Source organism: Vigna umbellata, chromosome 3 (assembly GCF_029865625.1).
Source record: "Vigna umbellata cultivar VRB3 chromosome 3, Vumbellata_1.0, whole genome shotgun sequence".
NCBI lineage: Eukaryota > Viridiplantae > Streptophyta > Magnoliopsida > Fabales > Fabaceae > Vigna > Vigna umbellata.
Window position 1 is genome coordinate 552,802 of NC_142167.1, and position 21,177 is coordinate 573,978.

Here is a 21,177-nt window from a genome sequence, read left to right on the forward strand (position 1 = left end):
ATCAAATTATAAAATAAATTTTATAAAAAAACTATAAAATAAATAATTTTATTATAAATAATTCTTTTATAGTGTAGATGATTTTTTTATTAGGAATAATTACTTTAATTAAAAATAACAATTACTTAAAGGATTAAGGTCGGGAAAGATTGTCTAAAAAAATGAGTTAAAAAGAGGAATCGTTTGTCAATTTTATAGAGTTTATATATACAGTAATAATTACTGTTATTATTATTGTTACAGATTTTAAAGTTTTTGTTAAAGATAAGGAAAGAAATGGCGTTGCAAATCAATCTTCTCATAATGTTTTTTCTTTCTGTGAAACCATGGAAACTACATAGGTTACACATAATTATTACATGGCCCTAAATCAGCTTTCTTCTATTACTATTAAATCATACACACTTTATCGTATTAACAACTAGTACTTCATCCATTCAAATCAAAGATTAAACCGTAATTAGAATAATACTTAAATTATTGTTAGACTAACAGCATATCATATCTAATTAAAAATATTGATAAAACTGATTATAAAAAACATAGGATAAAATCTCGTTTAAATCAAAACTTGAACTACAACTTTTTCTATAACAACTCAACTCTTCTATGTTACACTCTCAATATTTACTGTCTACATAACATGATTTTTACCATCTATCTATTTTATACATAAGATGCTTTTTATCATCTATCTAATATGCTTTTTGATCATATTATCTATTGTCTAAAGCTCTTTTTCCTAAACTTTCATAATTAAAAAGGAAAAAACATTTTTATCAAGTCATAAGTAGATATGTTAAATTTTTGTTTTAATAAACTAAAGTCATTTAAAATATCAAAGGAATGAAGTTGAGGTTGTTATATCTAGTTAATCATTAAAAGACCATTTTCAAGTTGACTTAAAATGTCATTTTGCTGGTGAAAAATTATGGAATTTTGTACAACTGTTTTATTTTTTCTAAAGTTGTTTCAACCAACTAAAACTATCATATCTACAAAGTTACGCTACTTAATCTTTTTAAATACGAATTTAATCACGAATTAATAAAATGTACAGTATTGAAAAACATTTAAGCATGAGTTTTGCTTTCTAAATACAGTTTTTTTTTAACTTTTATACAAGAATCACTTTATCAAGATCATAATTTAATCTTTACACTAAAATTTATCCAAATGATCTTGTTCATAAAACTTTTTTTTCTTTTCTTAGTAGTTTTTATCTTTGTATTGTAAGAGATCTTTATAAGATTCAAGATGTTTTGTAGCTTGTGATAAGGTTTCACAACTGATGATAGAAGTTTTTATAAGATTCAATCTTTTGTTATGTTGTATATTTTCTTGTTCTTTTAGGTCTTGTTCACTTGAATGAATTTGAGAGAGAATAATTGAGGAGATTTGAGAGAATTTGAAGATAGATTTTGTTATTGTTTATTTAAGTGAATTTAAATGGAGATGAGAGTGAATTTGGAAGTAAATTTTTTTAATCTGTCACGTCAATAAAATCCTATATTAATTCTCACAAACTTTACTTCCAAATCGACTCTCATTTATCTCCAAATTCACTTAAATAAACAACAAAAAAATTTATCTTCAAATCCTCTCAAATCCAATTACTCTCCCCCAAATCCATTCAAGTGAACAAAGTCTTAAAGATCTTTGTAATTATTAAAAATTAGTGAGCTAATTAATCAGTGTGATTAAACAACTAAACGTGGTTCTTTTGTGTCTTTTCTTTAATTCTTACCATTCATATATGAATTAAATTCATATTGCATGGATTTGGAAGAATAAAAATATTGAATTCTTGAAAAAAAAAATAAAAGAAATGGTTTTCTTTATAGTATTGTTATGATCTTAAGAGATTTTTTGATCAGTTTTCATTGTAATTTTTATCTTTTAGTTAAACATAGAAAGTAATGATTCATATAATAAGAATTAAATATAATATTAATGGATATTAAAGAATATTAATTGAAAACTAACGTGTAATTCACGTAGTTTTGTCTAATTCATCCTATAAAAGAATACACTTTATAATTAATATATATGAATTTGTAAGAAAATTGAGTTTTCTCTTTTAACATAAGAAATTTAGTTGATTTTTAAGTATTTTGGGTCTATCATTCTTCTTTTAAAATTTTCTTCTAATATCTTCATTTAGAAGATCTTACGAGTTTTTTCATTGTTCACACAAAATAACATAATTAAATAACCACAATTTAATATTACTTTTTATCATAAAAGTCATGATGGGTGTCTCAAATAAATTTTTCAGTTATGTATTAACATGATTTATAAAAAGAATTATACATCACAAAAAAATTATTTTAAAAGTTTGAAAATGAATACAAAATTTCTTCTTTTAGTTGTTTTTCCACTTCGTCAAATTGCTATTCATAATTGTAAAAGTCGTAAGATTTTGTAAAATAAAATATAATATTTGATTAAACCTTTCAAAATTTACTGTGAGGAAAACTATGATGCATTTGTTAATTTCTTAAAATTGGGTTATGAATAAGATTTGTATAGTATTAGATTAGTTATGGATTAGAAAATCACTTGGCTAAGACAATTAACCTTAAAACTGATAACCTAGAGATCAAATATTTTACAATTATACCGTAATTAGATTGATGTTAATTAAAAATTTATTTCAAAATCTATAAATATAAGTCTGGAATAAAGAGATAGTGATATGTATTTATTCTACCACTAATATTTAGACGATTAAATGTTAAGCTGACTTTGACATCAAAATGTCTTCTTCGTATGTTCTTTGAACCATTATGAAAATATTTGGAGTTGAAAATAACTTTAGATCTTTAAACTATTTAGTGGATATAACCGTTACTTTGACTCTGTACCCTGAAATAAGACTAAAATTAATTAATATAATTATGACTTTTTGAAAGAAAGAAAAAACCTATAAAAATCTATATTATATAATTATGAAAAATTAAAGAACATTAAGAATAATATTTTATAATCAAAATTAATTTTCTTTTAAGATCAATAATTTATTTTTTATAATTTTTTTTGAACTTGTCAGACCTAGGAAAAACCCCACCCAAACCTCACCTGTCTAATCTCATTAAAAACGCACCAAAAACCCCTCTGAGCGGACGCCAGGTGTCAACCAACGAAGTTTCGAAAATCAGATAGTGGAAGGCAGGTGTCAGCAGGAGAGCGGACGTCCGTTTGGACGGGGGAAAACAAAAGTGATTTTCTGAAAACTCGTACCCACTCTCTTCTGCATGCACCTTCTCCTTTCCAAACTCTGACTTTCCATTTCTCCTTCTTCTCTCTAGAAAACCCTCCCTTCTCTCTACCTAAAACTCACTCTTTTCTTCTCCGATCATCATTTAGAGACCGTAGAAGCACTCCCGGCGTCCCAAGCTTCGATTTGAACCGAACGGCTTCGAGTTCTAAAACTGGTAAGTTTCTTCCCCTCAGCCGTTCGTTCTTTTGTTACATGCAAACCAAGTTCTGGTAGCATGCAGGGGTATAATCTAAGTTATTTTTGGATTTTTATGTTGTTCGGTTTAGGACGAACCAAGAACCTACATTTAGGACTGTCAATCACGTATCCAGGTAAGGGAAGCTTATTTAATTTAATTGTATGTTGTTGTACGTTCGTTGATAATGAATGCTTGTTGCTGAATGGTTGAATGTATGTATCAAGTATGAATACTGATATGGCGGTTGATGTGGAATATGATTTCTTGGTATGATATGGATTGTATGAAGTAATCACATTGATTGTGATTAGAATTTTATAAAGTTATGAACTATGTACTGAGAAATGAATTGAATATAATTGAAGTCTGAATATGTATTTCCCATGATAGTGTACGTTTGTTATTGAACAGTCATTGACCGTTCGGTAGTTCTGTTAAATTTGTTTGAAATGGAATTCCTTCAATTTGGGGAGAATTCTAGTTGAGGACGAACGCCCTCTTGTAATAATGCTATGTTTGAGCGTTCGACCAAGCGTAGATGCCCCTGAGTGTTATGTGAGGGAGTGAGAATCTTGTAAACATATATTTGGATACTTAGTCATTCTTAAACCCTATCTTCATCATCTCGTATTATACTTATTACTATTAATATTTCTATTATGAGTTTAAATCAGTAATGGGTCTCAACCCAAGCTCTCGTAATGAGTGACGCTCGGTCTTATACCGAACGCTCGTAATCGTTTTTAATTTATCAAACTTGATGAAACAACGTTCGTCCAAATTCAGTAAATCCTTTTACCGTGTTCGGTCATTGACGGACATTAGGTTTCTGTATATGATTGATTCTAAACTATGATTAGTTAACGTTCTGATGTGTCTACGTTCATTGGATCCGGCCTAGAGCCTCCGTACTTACTCTATTCTTTGAGTGTGGGTCTGAACTCATGAGAGTCAGTTCATTTAACTGATTCACAATGTAAATAACGTTCGTTACATATTATATATATTTTACCCGGGATTATTCTTGAATCTAAAAGTAATTCTCTTGGTCTTATTCTATTCTGGAGTTGGAGACCTATCTGTCACGTCTCAAGTGTTCGTCCTCGTTCTGGGTGAGGATTGAATGTTCGGTTTCTGGTGTCTTTATAAACCTTTAAACAAAGATGAATTTGAGAAAAGTGATAATGAAGGATGGAATTGAAAATGATTATGAATGAAATGATGTGAAGTTGGACGAGCGTTCCGGGGAGGAACGACTCATGGATGACTCTTGAAATTGTAAAGTATGAATGTGGTAAAGCTTAGCTGGCGGTTCATCCTGATGTTCCGTGAGTACTCGTCCTCACGTAGAGGAGAGTAGGTCATGTGTGGGAACGGCAGGAGGTCCTAGTCCTTAGGGGTACTTTGGACGAAACAGACTAACCTCGGGTGGCAGCTGATGAGAATTCCAGTTACTACATCATCCGGGTGCACGAACGTCGTAGCTACACAGAATTCATACAGTCCGGACGGTCAGTCTAGTAGTAGGCCTTGCTTGAATTGTACGTTGAAATGTATTTGATGTGTGTGATTATGAGAAATGTATGTTATCACTTGAATTAAATTACATAAGCTTACCCTGTGTTTTTCCTTGTGTTGTCTCGTCCTTGTACGTCTGTCTTGTCATTGCAATGATCATCCGCGTGGATGTGAGCAGATGGAGACGTGCTGTTGGAGGATGCGCTGGAAGAAGAGCATTTGATAGAAGTGGAAGTGAAGGCCGAGCCATAGGAGCGTTCGGCTAGTGCTTAGTAGTTTAGTTGTGAGGTGATCGTTCGATCACCTTCTTTCTTTTGGATCTATGTGACCGTTTGATAATTGTACGGTTGTAAACCGTTCGGTCATGTTTTCTTTTATTTGGAACAATTTAAGTTTGTAACATGTGTAAGGCCGTTCGGTCCTAAACGCTCATTGTTTTGTGTAAGACTGAACTGATTTATTATTAAATGTAATCAATTCTATTATATGGTTTTATTACTGTATTTTTGGGATGTTACAAAACTCTTTAAAATTTTAATTCCTTTTCCTCTTAAAAAGAATCCACGTTAAATTATGATAAATATTCAATATTAAAAACAAATCAATATATCTAATTTATAGCGAGAACAAAGTTGATGCTAATTTAAAATTTGAGGAACTTAGTAGAAGCCTTTAATAATACAGGGATAAGACTAAATAATTATATAAATATAAAAAAAAAATTAATTTAAGCCTATTTTTTAATTTATATAATGAATAGATTCTAAAAAAAATCTTCTTCTTTTCTAGTATAACTTACGTACATTATTAGTGTATACAAGTTTTCGCTGTTAACAAATTAAAACTCTTTGGGAATACATTTATTTCATCATATCCTTTTTGGAATTCATAATTTTTTCCTAATTAATAATACTCATTACATTTTCCTTAAAAATATGCATTACATTTTAAATTTAAGAATTTAAAAATTACATTTAAATTCTTAAAACATATTTTTACTTCTATATAAACACAGCGTAATTAATATCGGCATTGACAACAGTAAATATTTTTATATAATTTTTAATTTTAAGTTATTATATAAATGAAGTATACTTTAATCTCATTACACTTACTAGTTAGTATGGATTATCATCTAACCAACTTTAAACAGAAATTTAAGCTCTCCAAAATACATAAAAGTGAAGCAATAATTGTAATGAATGAATTGAGAAAAAAAAGTATGTTACATTTAATATAACCATAATCCAAACATACTATAAATCATATTCAAAGTTCAAACATGCATCTACTCTCTCATAATAAAATACTTCATTCCTCCTTGTTTATAAGACATTTATAATTTATTAATGTTTATTAAGCAAGTTTTTACTTGTTTAACTTAATTTAAAGAATTAAATTTGTCTATAATTGTTATGCGTCTTCTTAAATTATCTTTAAATAATTAATAAATGGAGAGGAACTAATAATAAATTTTTCTTTTAAAGCTAAATTTGTAAATTTTCATGGAAAAGAGAGACTCATAGACCATTATGGACTAACATAATTGAGAATATTAAGTTCAAATGACTAAAAAGCATTAAGATTTTTTTGTTGTTGTTGAAGACAATATATTATGTTTGAAAGAAAAATGACAAGGAAGGAGAAAAAGATGAAAAATTCTCAAATTTTCAAAGCTAGTTGTTTTATTTTTAACTAGTTGATTTGTTTTTTATAGAGAAAATTCTCTCTCCTCTGTCTGTCTCTGGTTTGAATTCTTCTTCCACTCACAGACGCGCACTCGTGCCTTCTTTCTTATTTATTGCACTTGTCAGATCATATACACGCTCTCACCCACCAAAATTTTCATCATTAACCCTTCCTCTCTGTTTCTGTAATGGCCCTTTGATCAAACCATCATTTCAGGTATCTGTCTCTTCTATTCAACTTTCTACCTCTCTCTCTTTCTGAGTTTTTATTCTTTTTTAGATAAGTTTGTATGTTTTCGTTTCTGGGTTTTGATTTTTCGAAACATTTCATACACGGGGTGTTTAAAGTTTCAATTTTGAACTAAATTTTCGTGTGACCCACCTCATTATTGTTATTTTTTTTTTAAATTTGGTGAGAGTGTTGTTTTTGTGTGTCGTAGGTAGATTTATGGTAGGTTTGGTCTGAAACCCGAAGCATTTGTTTGATGTTTCCAAGGTTGGGATTTTGGTTATTGAGCGTGTGGAATTGATGGAACAGTTTGTTGCTACCCCTTGTGATTGATCTGCGTGCTTCAGTTTCTGCTTGGTCCATTGGGGTGTCTTGGATTGTTCGGGGTCATGCAAAAAATGTAAATTTTCAAAATGGGTACCTTGGATTACCATGCATGTATGTGGCTTGTTTTGGCTTTGGGGGTTAGGTTATGATGGCACTGTGTCCGTTGACCTTTTTCATATGTTTGTTGTGTATTGACTTCGATTCGATAATCATGTGCATTGAAATGATTTTTGTGGGTTTTTGTGGACAGCCATACATCAATTAACAGTTGGGTTACTGGTTTCTTTGTATTGTATTATCTTTTAGTTATTTGCCGTTGTTTACTTTCATCACTTAATTTTATGTTAATTAATTGTTGTACAATATGTTTCCTTTTTATTTTATTTTATTACTTTTATCTCGTAAGTGTTAGTTTCTTTAGGCCACAATTTGATGCTAATGTTGGTGATTTTAGTCTCAATTTTGTGTAATTCCATTTCATTTTACCGTTCATGTTTTTCTTGAATGTCTAAGGCAAATGGAAAACCTAAGCTATTTTGATGGGTACTTGATAAACATACCCAATAGATCAGTGCTTTTGAAAACAATTCCTAAGGTAGAAAAGTGGACTGAACTTTGAATATTTTTTAATGATGATTGCAGCTTTTAGAAGTTAGATTTCTTTTGTTTGCTTTTGTGAATTATATTCATCAGCTTTATGCTTTATTCAGCCATACAAAGTTTCTAAATTATACTTCAAAATCAATATTACTGTCGTCAGTAATTCTTGTACCTTAATCCTTCCCATACAGGAAAACTACTCTAGTTCAAGAGAATTGATAGAGAAGGGATATAAATGTTAGTTTCCTAAGTTAAAATAAGTTGGTAATATGCATGTAATACTTACTAATTATGTGAACTGTGATAATGTATATTGTATAGTAAGATATATGAATTCTACATATCAAATTTGATGTGGTTGATTGTGATTAATGAAATGCTTTTCTTTTTCATTCTGAAAAGGGCTTCTGGGGGTTGGTCGGACAAACATGGCTTCTAGTCATCCATTCTTTGATGATATCCGAAGCAGATCAAGCGTCGATCCTCCTCAAACGGAAGAGCCAACTGAAGTTGGTGAACTTGTGAATGAGCCTCTGCAGACTGCCCTTAAACCTCACGGGACTGTTACAAGCAGTGTTCGCGAGCTGTTAGAGTGCCCTGTGTGTTTAAATGCTATGTACCCTCCAATCCACCAGGTTTGTTTTTGTTGATGTTAATTGCTCTGATTTGTTTGGTTCCTAACATAACATGTGGTTCTAATTTAGTAGTACTGGGGTCAACTGTGCTTTGATGCTTTGATTTATGAAAATGATTGTGATGTCCTATTGACTTTTGAAAACTAGGTACTTTGCCCTTGATTTTGTTTCATGATTTGCAATGTTTCGCCTTTTTCTATGATTAGGTGTGAATTTAGTTCTCATGATTTGAACAAGCTTATGTGCAAGTGACTTTTGAATGGAAAAAATAGCTTGAAAGGGTTTCTTATTATGCCAAGTATGGAGCTTGGATCACCTATGTAACTGTTTGCCATGCATTTTTTTCCTATGTAATTGTTGTGAAAAACACTGTATATGGTGCTTTTGCTTGTCTAACTTTTTAGAGTTAACCATTGCTTGTGAAAAACTATTAAAATTAGAGGACTTCTGAAGTAGTTTTCCAAACACATGTCATTGAACTAATTGCGATTCAAAAGTAATCCCCTCCTCATGTCTATAGGCTGATCTATGTGAGATGATTGGATATCTTCAACTGTTTTTGGTAAGATATGAAGAAATTTGGATTATACATGCTATGGAAATGGATGATAAATTAGGGGTAATATCTCGTTTGAAATGTCAAATAACTAAATCTGATTCATAAGTTTCATGTCATTTCAAATAAATCCATTGAACTTCATTTAGAGGATGTGATACTCTCATGCATGGAACAAGGATGAAAGCACATTTTTAACTTAACAAGGACTCAGTGGTGTTTGTCATATGTATCTCCTGGAATTTATTTATGTTTCTTTCAACTCAAAATAATCATCCTTTAACAATTTTATAGCAAAGAACCTTTTCAAAATTTGCATAACAGCATTTGCTTTGTTGATCATTGTTGCAGTGTTCAAATGGTCACACTTTATGCTCTGGTTGCAAACCCAGAGTCCATGATCGGTGCCCTACATGTAGGCACGAGCTTGGCAATATCAGATGTCTGGCACTAGAAAAGGTGGCTGCATCATTAGAACTTCCATGTAAATATCAAGGTTTTGGATGCATGGGCATATACCCATATTACAGCAAGCTAAAGCATGAATCTCAATGTGCATTTAGACCTTATAATTGCCCATATGCTGGTTCAGAATGTTCAGTTATGGGTGATATACCTTACCTTGTGACCCATCTGAAAGATGATCATAAAGTGGACATGCACAATGGTTGTACTTTCAATCACCGTTATGTCAAAACAAATCCACAAGAAGTCGAAAATGCCACGTGGATGTTAACGGTAATGTTTTGCCGAACTCCCTTCTCTATTCCTTTGTCTTGTTATTATTGGTTTTTATTTGTTGTGACTGACTCATAAAATGATGTGGTTCTTTCGGTATGATGAGTCTTTCTCACAATCTCATGATTTCAATTAAACTTTAACCAATAATAATAGTGTGTTGTTACTTGTTAGCAATCCTGAAGGATCCAGTGATGAAATTGTGTTATTTTCAGCTGTGTTAGTATGTAAATAACCACATACGTTTCTCTTCGTCAGCAGATACCTTGATGGGAGCATAGAATTGAAGTAAACTAAACTAAACTAAATCACCATTTGTAAATTTCTTATGCTTCAACAAGAAAAGTCATTAGATTAATGTTTTTCAATCTTGCAGCATATCAAACTTGTGTTTAACATTTTGTATAGCACCACAACACAACATAACACAACACAATACAACACAACACAATACAACATAACACAATACAACATAACACAACACAACAAAACACATCACAACACAACACAACACAATTTGCTTTCATATAGTGTAGATTTGTGCAAAACATGTGAACACTTAGTTGATTTTGGAGGTGACTTTTGTTTGTAGGTTTTCAGTTGCTTTGGTCAGTATTTCTGTCTACACTTTGAAGCTTTTCAGCTAGGAATGGCTCCTGTCTACATCGCCTTTTTGCGGTTCATGGGGGACGACAATGAGGCGAAGAACTACACGTACAGTCTGGAGGTGGGTGGAAATGGGAGGAAGATGATTTGGCAAGGGGTGCCCAGAAGCATTAGGGATAGCCACCGCAAGGTTCGTGACAGTTTTGATGGTCTCATCATTCAGAGGAGCATGGCTCTTTTCTTTTCTGGGGGTGACAAGAAGGAACTGAAACTACGAGTCACTGGGAGAATTTGGAAAGAGCAGTGAACAATGATGACCTATTTGTATTAGCTACATTAGTTTGTAGTGTACCTATTTCTTAATTCTTTTGTAGTGGTATGGATCTTCTGTTCATGTATTGCATTTTGTAATTTAGGTGGCAACATCTCTTTGCTTAGCTCTAGATCAAATACATGAACAAGAAGGCTCATTATGATATATTTTAATATAGATGTGTAATCTTAGCTTGCTCCTATCTTCTGCATTCTTCCCACTCTATGCTGCAAAAGGCACATGCTTTCTACTCATATTGCAGGCTCTTCCGTGCATTTGATCCTTAAGGTCTTAAAAGTTTTTTAGTTCCTGATTTTATCTAAAGGTCATGAGGTACCAGGCTGCTAGAAAGGGAAAGAGAAACGAAAGGAAAAGAAACAATCAGAGGGAGAAGAGAAATCAGAAAACTTAATATTATTGAAAAGAACTAAAAAGGTTAATGTGTATATTGTATTTGATATACTATGTGAACTTCTATTTAACAAGAAGGAAAAACAAAAACGAGAAAATGGGGTGCTGCTAGGCTATACTAGTGTTATGAGGCTGTGTTGTCGATGTGTTGGGCTGTGCTACCGAGTTATCGCCAAGATTCTTGATGTGAAAGGTGAAATGTAAAAGAGCAGTGAAGCATTGGATTTCTTTAGTGTTGTTGTCTATAACAACAATATCATCAATATAGGTGAGAATGGTGGTAAGAAGATAACCATTATGTTTTAGAAAAAGAGAATACTTCCATGGGATGTGTTGTATTGTAGATTGGACGGGTTGAACCACTTCCTAGGTTGTTTTTGTTCTGCTGTTCAATTTTTACATCTTTTAAAGTCCGCTTAGATGATATTTACAAAAGATATTATTATGTTAAAGTTAGTATGACTGCTTAGTTAGTAATCAATGCTATGTGCATGTTATTTTAAAGTTATATCTTAGACTTTTATATATAATAGTTTACGTAGATTTTTACTTTTTTATTGATCTAATCACGATTAAATCATGTCTGTATTAAGAAATTTATTTATTATTATTAATAGTCATTTTATAACTGATTGATCCAAAGTGAATGACGTAGACAAGTTAGGCAAAAGAACTATGTTTGAGAGTGATCGATCTTAGTCTAGAGTAGATAATTTCGATCCAAAAAAATTTAGACTAAAAATATTAGTTAAAGAGTAATCCACTAAAGAGAACTCGCAAAACGAGTCTACGATAATATATATATATATATATATATATAACTAAATAGGATATTCACAATTGTGTATATTATATTAAAAAAATAAACATTTGCAATTTATGGTATAAAAGATTAAAATAATAATTATTTTCAATTTTTTTTATATTTATATTTTTTATATAGTAATTAATCATATTAAACCTTACGAAATATACAACCCTTTTATTTTTTGAACTACCCTCTAACTATAATCATTTTAACCATCTCCATTTAAGGGCATTGTCCTAGATAAATTGTTTTCTTCATTTGGCATTGAATAAAAAAAATTATGTTAAAATTCGACCAAACAAATTTTTAAAATAAAATAAAAAGAAAAACATTTCATGTTATGTAAAGTAGACTATTATCGGTGAACAAAAACGTCATTCAGAGTTTTATAAAAGTGGTCGCTAGCTTCTCTGTAACATTAGCCGTTGCTTCCTCTGTTCGAATCCACAGCAAGAGAAGAAGCAGAGACATGAAAGCCCCTTCTTCTCTTTTCCTCAAAGGCCACGTCTTTCCTTCCTCTTTTTTTCTCCTCACAAACAGCCAACGTAAGTAACGCTTCACTCCTTCAATTTTGTTTAGATTTGTTCCAGCCCTCATATCTTAATCGAACCATTTCATGCTATAACTATTGCTGCAATGAACTTGAATCTGTTATTTTGTTGGGTTAGTTTGAGTTAATACACTTTAAAGAGTGTTGTTTGCTATTGGGTACATAATGCAGGGACACCTAATGTAAAAATGCACCCCATGTTGTACTTATGTAAAGCCATCCAAACTAATTCATATGAAATTTCCAATGGAAGCTATCATCCTACTGTTCAACACCCAACAGAAAAAAATACGATGGTATGTGATTATGTAGTATGAGCATATTGCTTAAGTATTATGTATATTTATGTATGTATGTGTATATTCCTTTTAATAGTGTCTTTGTGGTAATTTGGAAGAAAGATTTGCTAGTTTTACTGTTTGAAGGGATTTTTGAATTAGGAGAAGCCATCTAGGAAAACTGAATCTATTGGGGCATTTCAAAAGTTGCCCATAGTGATGCCATCAATTGACATTCTAGGATCCGCATTGAGAAAGGCGAGGAAGGTTTCTCCAACGAAAGGTACTTGGCTGAAATTATGTTCTTCGGTTCCTGGTTGATATTTGTGTTTACATCTTAAACCCTATGGTTGACATTGACTTTTAGTTTGCTTAAACTTTAGGAATTGCCAACATTGCGAAAAGGGAGAAAAACAAGGGTGCAAAGCAACTTGATGCATTGATGAAAGTATGTTTTTCACTTCTGAATATGTCATGCTTTGAGCTATAATTTGTATGCCAGTTTCTACTGTCCATTTTATAGGAAAAAGAATGTATCATAAGTTAATAGCGCAACTCTTGTTAGGAAATTGCTGTCCCCTTGAGGACCTATGTGCAGAGTTTTCCTAACAAAACATATCTTCATCCTTATGAAAGATCTCTGATTGAGCTTACTCTTGGAGATGGATACTATGAAATGGTATGTTAGTAAAACAGTCTTGCAGTACTATACATGTTTTATAACTTCCACTAGTGCATTCCCTTTGTTATTACATGACATATAATAGTCTTATCATTATTTATCATTCCCAATGCTGCATGTATACATATTCTTGGATAATGGCTGCATTCATATAAATTGTTATTTTAGACTTTGTCTAATTTGTTTTTAAATATTTTTTACAGGTGCTACAGAAGGTAGATGGTTTAAGGAAGAGAGTAGTATCTGTTGGAAAGGAACATGCTTCACTTTGTGCTAAGGTTTATTTAGTAATTTACATTTGATCTTGATCTATTTCTTCGCTGGGTAATTATGTAGTTTTCATCATGCTGCTTGAAAGTATTATTTTATATGATATTTAGGAAGCCTTAATAGCAAAATTTGGAATATTTTATGCCAGGTCTTGATGTCAATACTAATTTGTTCTTGTTGAAGGTATGGAATTTTGTCTTCCCCAATGGCAAGATTTTATGCTATTTAACTTTTTTCAGAAAAAGAGATTTTTATATAATTTTTACAGTCTTCACTGCTTCATTATTAAAGTATGAGGTTTACTTATGTCACTATCTGTACCATCGTGTCAGCCTCAGCCTGTTACTTTTATGAGTTGAATTCTTTCGGATGGACTGTTCCAATGTCTCTTTACGTTATCATCTTTTAAATTGGTGATTTCTCTTTTTATCCTTTGCTTTGCTAACATAATTGATTTATTTCATCTTGTAACAGTCTTCATCAAAGCGAGAAGCAGAGGAAAGGTTGAGTGAGGTGAGGTGTAGATCTTTTGAGGAATCATCTGCTTCCCAATTTTTCTGAAGATTTCAGTATGCACCATGATTTTATGCAGGGTCTTAAGAAAATTGAAGAGGTTTTTGCTCAAGAAAGAAAAGTTGTTGATGATTTGTTAGACATAGCTAAGGTATTCTGCATTTTCAGCAAATGAAATACTTAGGTTTTGACTGTGTTTTCTACAAACATACATATCAGGGTTCACAATTTGGGTGACCTGTGAAATTTAATTTTGTTTTCTCAAATAATAATCCATCAACTTAGTTTATATCATCCAGCTGATAATGATAAATGTTACAGACTCTCAGAGCAATGCCAGTAATCAATTTGGAAATGCCAACTCTGTGTCTTGTTGGAGCTCCTAATGTAGGCAAATCTTCTTTGGTCCATGTACTCTCTACCGGCAAGCCTGAGGTATGCAACTAAATGCTATAATAATTCTTTGTTAAAACTGCATTAGCCTCTTTAAAAATCTGGGCTTGAATGGAATTGTTTATCCTACTAAATATCCTATCCATGTTTCCAATAAATGTACGTCTCTTTAAATTTCCTCCTTATTGGTGTGCCTAAAAGATTAAAAATACATGCGGTATCAATCACGATACAACCACCTTGGTTTTAATTGTAACTAAAGGATAAATATTTCTATATTGTTACTTGGTTGATCTGTGACCATTCCCAATGATTATGTGCTTGTGGTTCAGAAATGTTCGAGTGCCTTATGTTATACTTGTGCTTTTTCTTTCTCTTGCTCTCGAAGGAATGATTTTTACTAGACTGTGAGGTAACTTTGTATATATAATTTCCCTAACTAATCATATGTACAGTGAACCGATACTAAACTAAATTAAATCTTGACATATGTTGCTTCAAGCTTAAGCAAAACTTGTTAGTTGCTGAGTATTTATAGATTCCATCATCCACACTATTTCTCATCCTTTCTCCTTTGCTTCTACCTAAAATTTCAGATTTGTAACTATCCCTTCACAACAAGAGGAATTCTTATGGGTCATATTATTTTTAACATTACGAAGTTTCAGGTTAGCAAATTTGTGAATTTTTATTTTGTTTTTAGAATTCTTTTCTCATTGTGAACTCCATATCATGCAATTGTAATTTTATACCTTGCACATCTGTAGGTTACAGATACTCCGGGCCTGCTGAGGAGGCATGATGGTAATTAACATTTCATTTGTTTATATCAGTTTTCTAGTTGTCCTGATTTTTCTTATTTGGTGAATGTTATATTTCCGAAGTTTTTCTTGGAGAATTTTTTTAGTCCATTGGTTTTAGGATCAGTTTTCCTAAGAGGAGGGGTATGGTATATATTATAATACTATGGGTTGTTGGAGGATCTTAGACCTCCTGTATCCTCTAAGTTAGCTCCAATAAATCACAGTTTGTGATTATGAATTAATTTTACTGTTGGTTTTGTTTTCCTTTTTATTTAGTTAAGCACAATCGTTCCCACCTTTTAATTTGTTTCTCTTGTTTGGATATTTAGAGGACAGGAATAATTTGGAAAAGTTGACTCTGGCCGTCCTTTCACACCTGCCAACAGCAGTTTTGTATGTCCATGACCTTTCGGGGGAGTGTGGGACCTCACCTTCCGATCAGGTGTGCTTCTTTGGCAACTGAATTATTAAAACTAAAAATAAGTGTGAAATATAAATCTTCTTCAAGTGGCTATAAAGATAGTTATCTGGTTCATTGCGTTCAAACTTAAAATGCTAAAAAGACAATTTTCATTCAAGGGTTGAATCATGTAGTTATTTAGTCTACATAGGCTTAAGTTGGACTTATGGCTCCATAAGATTTAGATGCCAATGAAAGACTTGTGTTTGTGTTCAATTTCAGTGATTCTTCATTCTAATGTATTGTGGGGCTATCAATTTTCGGTTATTTATTATGTAATTACTTCCATAGAAAGCTATGAAAGGTATATCTAATAGCAGTCAGAAATAAAACAATAACGAAATTAGAGATGATGAAGCGATTGGGATGGACTCAAGTGAGGATGCTTGATATTCTGTGCTTCTCTTTATGGTCATCCGCTCCTATCCTTTTTTGATTTATGCATACTACTGTAAAGGGGAAAAAATTAAGTGCTATGCCTTCTTTGAGAAAGTTCCTTTGTTAATGAGCTACGGTCTAAGTTATTGGATTCTTGTGCATTACAAAAAATGGGTTCATTAACCTTAACTTGGATGCATCACATGAGATTCTGTTGCTCTCGGTTCAATCATATAAAACTAATTGATCGCTACAACAATCAATTCAAATTGGACTGCAGCAAAATATCACCAACCTATTAAGATCTTTACGCTAGTTAAAAGTGGTTCCAAATTCAAGAGAGGAAAAACATTTTACAATTCTTATCTTTGAAGAATTTTATTAAAGCTATTTAATGGCTTTAAACTTAAAGGACTATAAATGATGAAGAGTACCAACACATCCATGCTGACAGTATTTAAGATTACAATGTGAAGTATATACTGGAAAAAGGGATAAGATAGGGATATAGAATGGGAGCTGGATATTTATTTCAGTTCAGCTACTTCTACCCAGGTAACTATTGGTGCAATTTTTTTTTTTCACAGCTCAACATGTGTTTGTTTTCTTGGACGGTTTTACATGCAGTATAGACAAAAAGATAGCCATTTCAGGTAGTTGGGAAATGAAAAAACTAGCCATTATAAGCTAAAAGAGGCCACTGTATGGGGTTGATGGACATCTGTTCTTGGTCTGTTCCTTGTGTATTAAGCGCTACTTCCTTCCATTCTTGCTTGTGTAGCACTGTGCTTACTCTAGATTTGGGTAGAAAATTAAACAGTTGAAAAGGTTGGTCCTAACACAATGTTATTATTCTCAAATTGTGACACATTGCTGGCTTATGGTTGTCTATGTGTAATTGTGTACTTCAGTTTAGTGGAGAAACCTTGCCATCCCATTGGGTAATTGTTGGCAAATGGGAATTTATGTGTATAATTAATCTGAAAATTTTTACACAGAAAGACAAGCTTTTTGGTTATAACTTTTGTCTATTACATTCAATTTATGACGGTTGGTTATATGCAGTTTTCAATATACAAAGAACTCAGAGAAAGGTTCACTGGGCATTTATGGGTTGATGTCGTGTCAAAATGTGATCTGTTGAAGACTTCTCCTGTGGTCTATGCAACAGATGAGCCGCATCCCTTACAATCTGAGCTTGAGAACTACCGGAAATCAGGTCCTGATGGAGCTATTAATGTATCTGTGAAAACACGAGAAGGGCTACTTGAGGTGAGGAAAATCTATTCTTATTTTAACATTTTGACTAGAATCTCTTATATGATGGGTGTATGTTAGAATAACGCCATAGAATTAGCTAAACAATGACCACATTGAAGCTGGTTTATGGAATTCTTTACTTGTGAAACAATTTATGATATTATTCTAGATGTGCTGAAAGTCTTGCAGAATCTCAGCCTACCAAATCATAACCACTTTTTCCCCTAATAAATCACTCTTTTATGAACAGAAAACTTCTAATGATAGCCATAGTGGCACTCTTTGTGCTCCATCCCATTTTTTAGTGCATAATGCATCCTTTTGAGGCAACTGCTAATCTCTTTGGCATGATGCAAAGCCATTTCCCTCGGGTGGGTTTGAAATATGCTCAATCACATTATATATATATATATATATACATATATATATATATATATATATATATATATATATATATATATATATATATATATATATATATATATCTATGTATGTATGTATGTATTTGAACTAAAATTATGTGTCTTGATGGATTTCAATGAAATTATTTAACTGAAATCTAACTGTACTATGGATTCTGATAAAGGCAGTTACTGTCAGTTAAGAATTCCCTATTTATAGGTAACAGAGAATGAGCTTGTTGATCAATAAGCGTTGTGTTGCTTATGTTGTGTAGTTGAAGCAGAGAGTGCATGAACTGCTTAATTTACAGATGGAGAAGATAATAGATACAACTAAAAGCCAGGAGAACTGAGAAGTGCCACTCCAGTAAGGTTGAAATCCTAATTTGTGATGGAACTTCCTGGTCAAATAGGTATTCTGAAACCTTCACGGGCCTGAATATCTGCTAAAATAATTATGCAGCTATGTGGCCAGTCTAAGCATGAAGAGAAGCAAAGGCTTCATTACTTCTCTTCAAGCAATTCAGCATTGTACAGTATTTGAGTGAGTGGTAGGCTGAGCCTAGGAATTTTCCAGAAAATGTTTGGTGGGGAAGATCATGTTCCCATATTGAACCTTCTTGAAGAAACAAGAAATGGTTTTTTTTATCAATTTTCCAGTCCTTTGGTTCTTATTGCCTGCAAGCTTGATGTATCTTAACATTTTAAGGCCCTATCGTAAGAAGTCATCATAAATTGGTTAATGTTAAAATCTGACTTGATATAGTAACTGAGATTTATTATAATGTATTGATATATTCACAATTCTTATAGGATTGATTCTTATTTACACTAACCATAATTCTGATTAGTTAGGAAACAAATCATAGGATTAAGAAATATGGTAATTTATCCTAAAGATAAAGAGGAAATAGAGAAACAAATCATAAAACTGTGTTTCTCATGTATACAAAAAGTTGTTTTATTAGAAAAAAAAATGAAATTTATGTTTTTCAAAAGAATGACCACATTGAAGCTTGTTTATGCAATTCTTTATTTGTGTTTTGGCATCCATGTAATTTTTGTTTGAGAAGGGTTTTGAGCTAGCTTCTAGTTTTTTCCTAAATGAAAAACTTGTTTGATGTTAATAAGAGTGTTCGATAAGCAAACTTTTTCATTAGCTTGTAATGTGTTTTGAGACGTTACTAGAAGCAATATTATTTAAAACATTATTAACCTCTAATAATTTTTTTTATCCTTAAGCTATTTAATGAATTTCCCTTTTAATAATTTTTTGTATTAGATATGTTTATAAATACACATATATCGTTATTAATTATTGATAATTTTACATTATTTTAAATTTCGTTAAAAAAATATAGGCTAAGATTAATAATAGAATACGTAATATTAAAAATACTTAATTGAAAGAAATATATATAAGTGATTGTTTAAAAATTAATATGCCTTTTTTTATATATTTATAAGCTACTTTAAAAGGTAACTTTACAAATAATATTATTTTTTTATAACATAAGTTTAAAAAAATACTAAAATAAAAGTTAATAATAATAATAATTTTTTATATTTTCTTTAGATAATAATTATTAACACCCATTAAATATTCATATCCATTATCAATATATATTCATTAAAAATATTTATTTAATAATTTTATCTCAAATATCCACAAGTAGATATATATTTTTTTTCATCGTAGGTAGATAAGAGAAAAGAAAAGGAAGACGCTGCAATGCAAATATGAGAAATGTAATAGGTTCTGCGAATTAAAGCAGTGTGTATTGAAGAAGTAGTGAGGTGTGCTGATATAAAGAAGAAGACTTTTCATACCAAAATCTCTTGAAAAAGAAAGAAAACTTAATAAAAATATTAAAACAAAACAAACAAACATTTTTATTTAATTATCCTTTTAATATTGTTTTTTATTTGTTTAAAACAAAAAAGTTAAAACATACTTTAGTATTTTGTTTATTATTTATTTATATTTTTATATTTTATATTTTCTTAATTTCACCTTTTTTTTCTTTACTTCTTTAAATGTATTTTTCATTTATTCATTAATTATATTTTATCATACTTTTGTATTATTATCATAGATGTTGTAATATAACTATTTTGAATTTTGTATTTAGTATATAATATATTATCTTATCTTAATATATATTATCTTATCTTAATAGATATTTTCGTACCTTAATATTAAATTTTAAATACTATTTGTATCTATTTATATACAGTTTATTCACATTTTAATTAATCAATTATCGATTAATAAATCTTTTAATCTTTTAATTTTATTTTATTTCATTTTATCTTATATCTTTAGTTTCTTTATCAAAGATTTAAAAGTCCATAAAAACAATATGAGTTCACATAAAATACTCATTCATTCTCATTTATTTCTTATCATTACTCAAAAGTTCTTTCTTTTTGGGTTTGGTGTTGGAAAGAGATTTTTTCTTGTGAACTATCGTTTGGTAGTTGTCTTCCTCTTATTATTCGAAACTTGCTTTCAAAGAATTGTCGTATTTCAAAGAAGGTTTAATCCTTTTCGACATCCCTATTTATGTACGAATGTTTCAATTGGGTCCTCGTTTTTTAAAGTGTATCAAAATGGTCCCTAATTTTGAAAATTGATATCAATTGAGTCCTTTCCGTTAAGTTGGCTGGACGACGTTAAAAAAATTGATGAGTGGATGCTGAGATGACGAACGAACGCTCGTCCACCAGCGAACGAACGCTCGTCCACCAGCGAACGAACGCTCGTCCACCAGAGAACGAACGCTCGTCGACCTCTTACTGCTGGACGACCGTTCGTTCCACACTGGAAAAAACCATAAAATTAATATCGTCGACCACCGAACGAACGGTCGTCCAGTGTGGAACGAACAGTTGTCCAGCAGTAAGAGGTCGACGAGCGTTCGTTCTCTGGTGGACGAGCGTTCGTTCGCTGCTGGACGAGCGTTGGTTCGCTGCTGGACGAGCGCTCGTTCGTCATCTCAGCATCCACTCATCAATTTTTTTAACGCCGTCCAGCCAACTTAACGGAAAAGACTTAATTGATATCAATTTTCAAAATTAGGGACCATTTTGATACACTTTAAAAAACGAGGACCCAATTGAGAAATTCGTACATAAATAGGGATGTAGTAAAGGATTAAACCTTATATAAATTATATATATACATATATACATATATATATATATATATATATATATATATATATATATATATATATATATATATATATATATATATATATATATATAATCCATTTTTTTTACAATACACAAGAAAA

At 31.3% G+C, this 21,177-nt stretch overlaps 2 protein-coding genes across 4 annotated transcripts; both read left to right on the forward strand.

The window, feature by feature from the left end:
• Positions 1-6,719: 6,719 nt before the first annotated feature.
• Positions 6,720-10,873, forward strand: LOC148201335 (E3 ubiquitin-protein ligase DIS1-like). Its single transcript, XM_088110013.1, has 4 exons — positions 6,720-6,884; positions 8,226-8,458; positions 9,366-9,752; positions 10,345-10,873. Exons 2-4 carry the CDS (start codon positions 8,252-8,254, stop codon positions 10,663-10,665), a joined length of 915 nt encoding a protein of 304 aa, XP_087966139.1. The 5' UTR covers positions 6,720-6,884; positions 8,226-8,251; the 3' UTR covers positions 10,666-10,873.
• Positions 10,874-12,260: 1,387 nt separating this feature from the next.
• Positions 12,261-18,682, forward strand: LOC124841832 (uncharacterized). Of its 3 annotated transcripts, XM_088110951.1 has the most exons (15): positions 12,261-12,435; positions 12,612-12,736; positions 12,881-13,001; positions 13,102-13,166; positions 13,284-13,397; positions 13,604-13,678; positions 14,145-14,183; positions 14,263-14,334; positions 14,505-14,618; positions 15,173-15,244; positions 15,344-15,380; positions 15,709-15,821; positions 17,283-17,489; positions 18,154-18,250; positions 18,342-18,682. In XM_088110951.1, exons 1-14 carry the CDS (start codon positions 12,360-12,362, stop codon positions 18,229-18,231), a joined length of 1,308 nt encoding a protein of 435 aa, XP_087967077.1. In that variant the 5' UTR covers positions 12,261-12,359; the 3' UTR covers positions 18,232-18,250; positions 18,342-18,682. The 3 variants fall into 3 exon arrangements, with proteins under 3 accessions (XP_087967077.1, XP_087967078.1, XP_047174148.2); XM_047318192.2 differs by having other exon boundaries at positions 12,276-12,435; positions 18,154-18,682; XM_088110952.1 differs by lacking the exon at positions 13,284-13,397 and having other exon boundaries at positions 18,154-18,682.
• Positions 18,683-21,177: the final 2,495 nt, after the last annotated feature.

What these genes read in the sequence shown, in the direction of transcription:
- LOC148201335 (XM_088110013.1), top strand. Translation starts at nt 8,252, where the DNA reads ATGGCTTCTAGTCATCCATTCTTTGATGATATCCGAAGCAGATCAAGC. An exon ending in TGTACCCTCCAATCCACCAG is followed by an intron (nt 8,459 to 9,365) that starts GTTTGTTTTTGT and finishes TCATTGTTGCAG; the next exon opens with TGTTCAAATGGTCACACTTT. An exon ending in ATGCCACGTGGATGTTAACG is followed by an intron (nt 9,753 to 10,344) that starts GTAATGTTTTGC and finishes TTTTGTTTGTAG; the next exon opens with GTTTTCAGTTGCTTTGGTCA.
- LOC124841832 (XM_088110951.1), top strand. Translation starts at nt 12,360, where the DNA reads ATGAAAGCCCCTTCTTCTCTTTTCCTCAAAGGCCACGTCTTTCCTTCC. An exon ending in TCTCCTCACAAACAGCCAAC is followed by an intron (nt 12,436 to 12,611) that starts GTAAGTAACGCT and finishes TACATAATGCAG; the next exon opens with GGACACCTAATGTAAAAATG. An exon ending in AACTTGATGCATTGATGAAA is followed by an intron (nt 13,167 to 13,283) that starts GTATGTTTTTCA and finishes AACTCTTGTTAG; the next exon opens with GAAATTGCTGTCCCCTTGAG.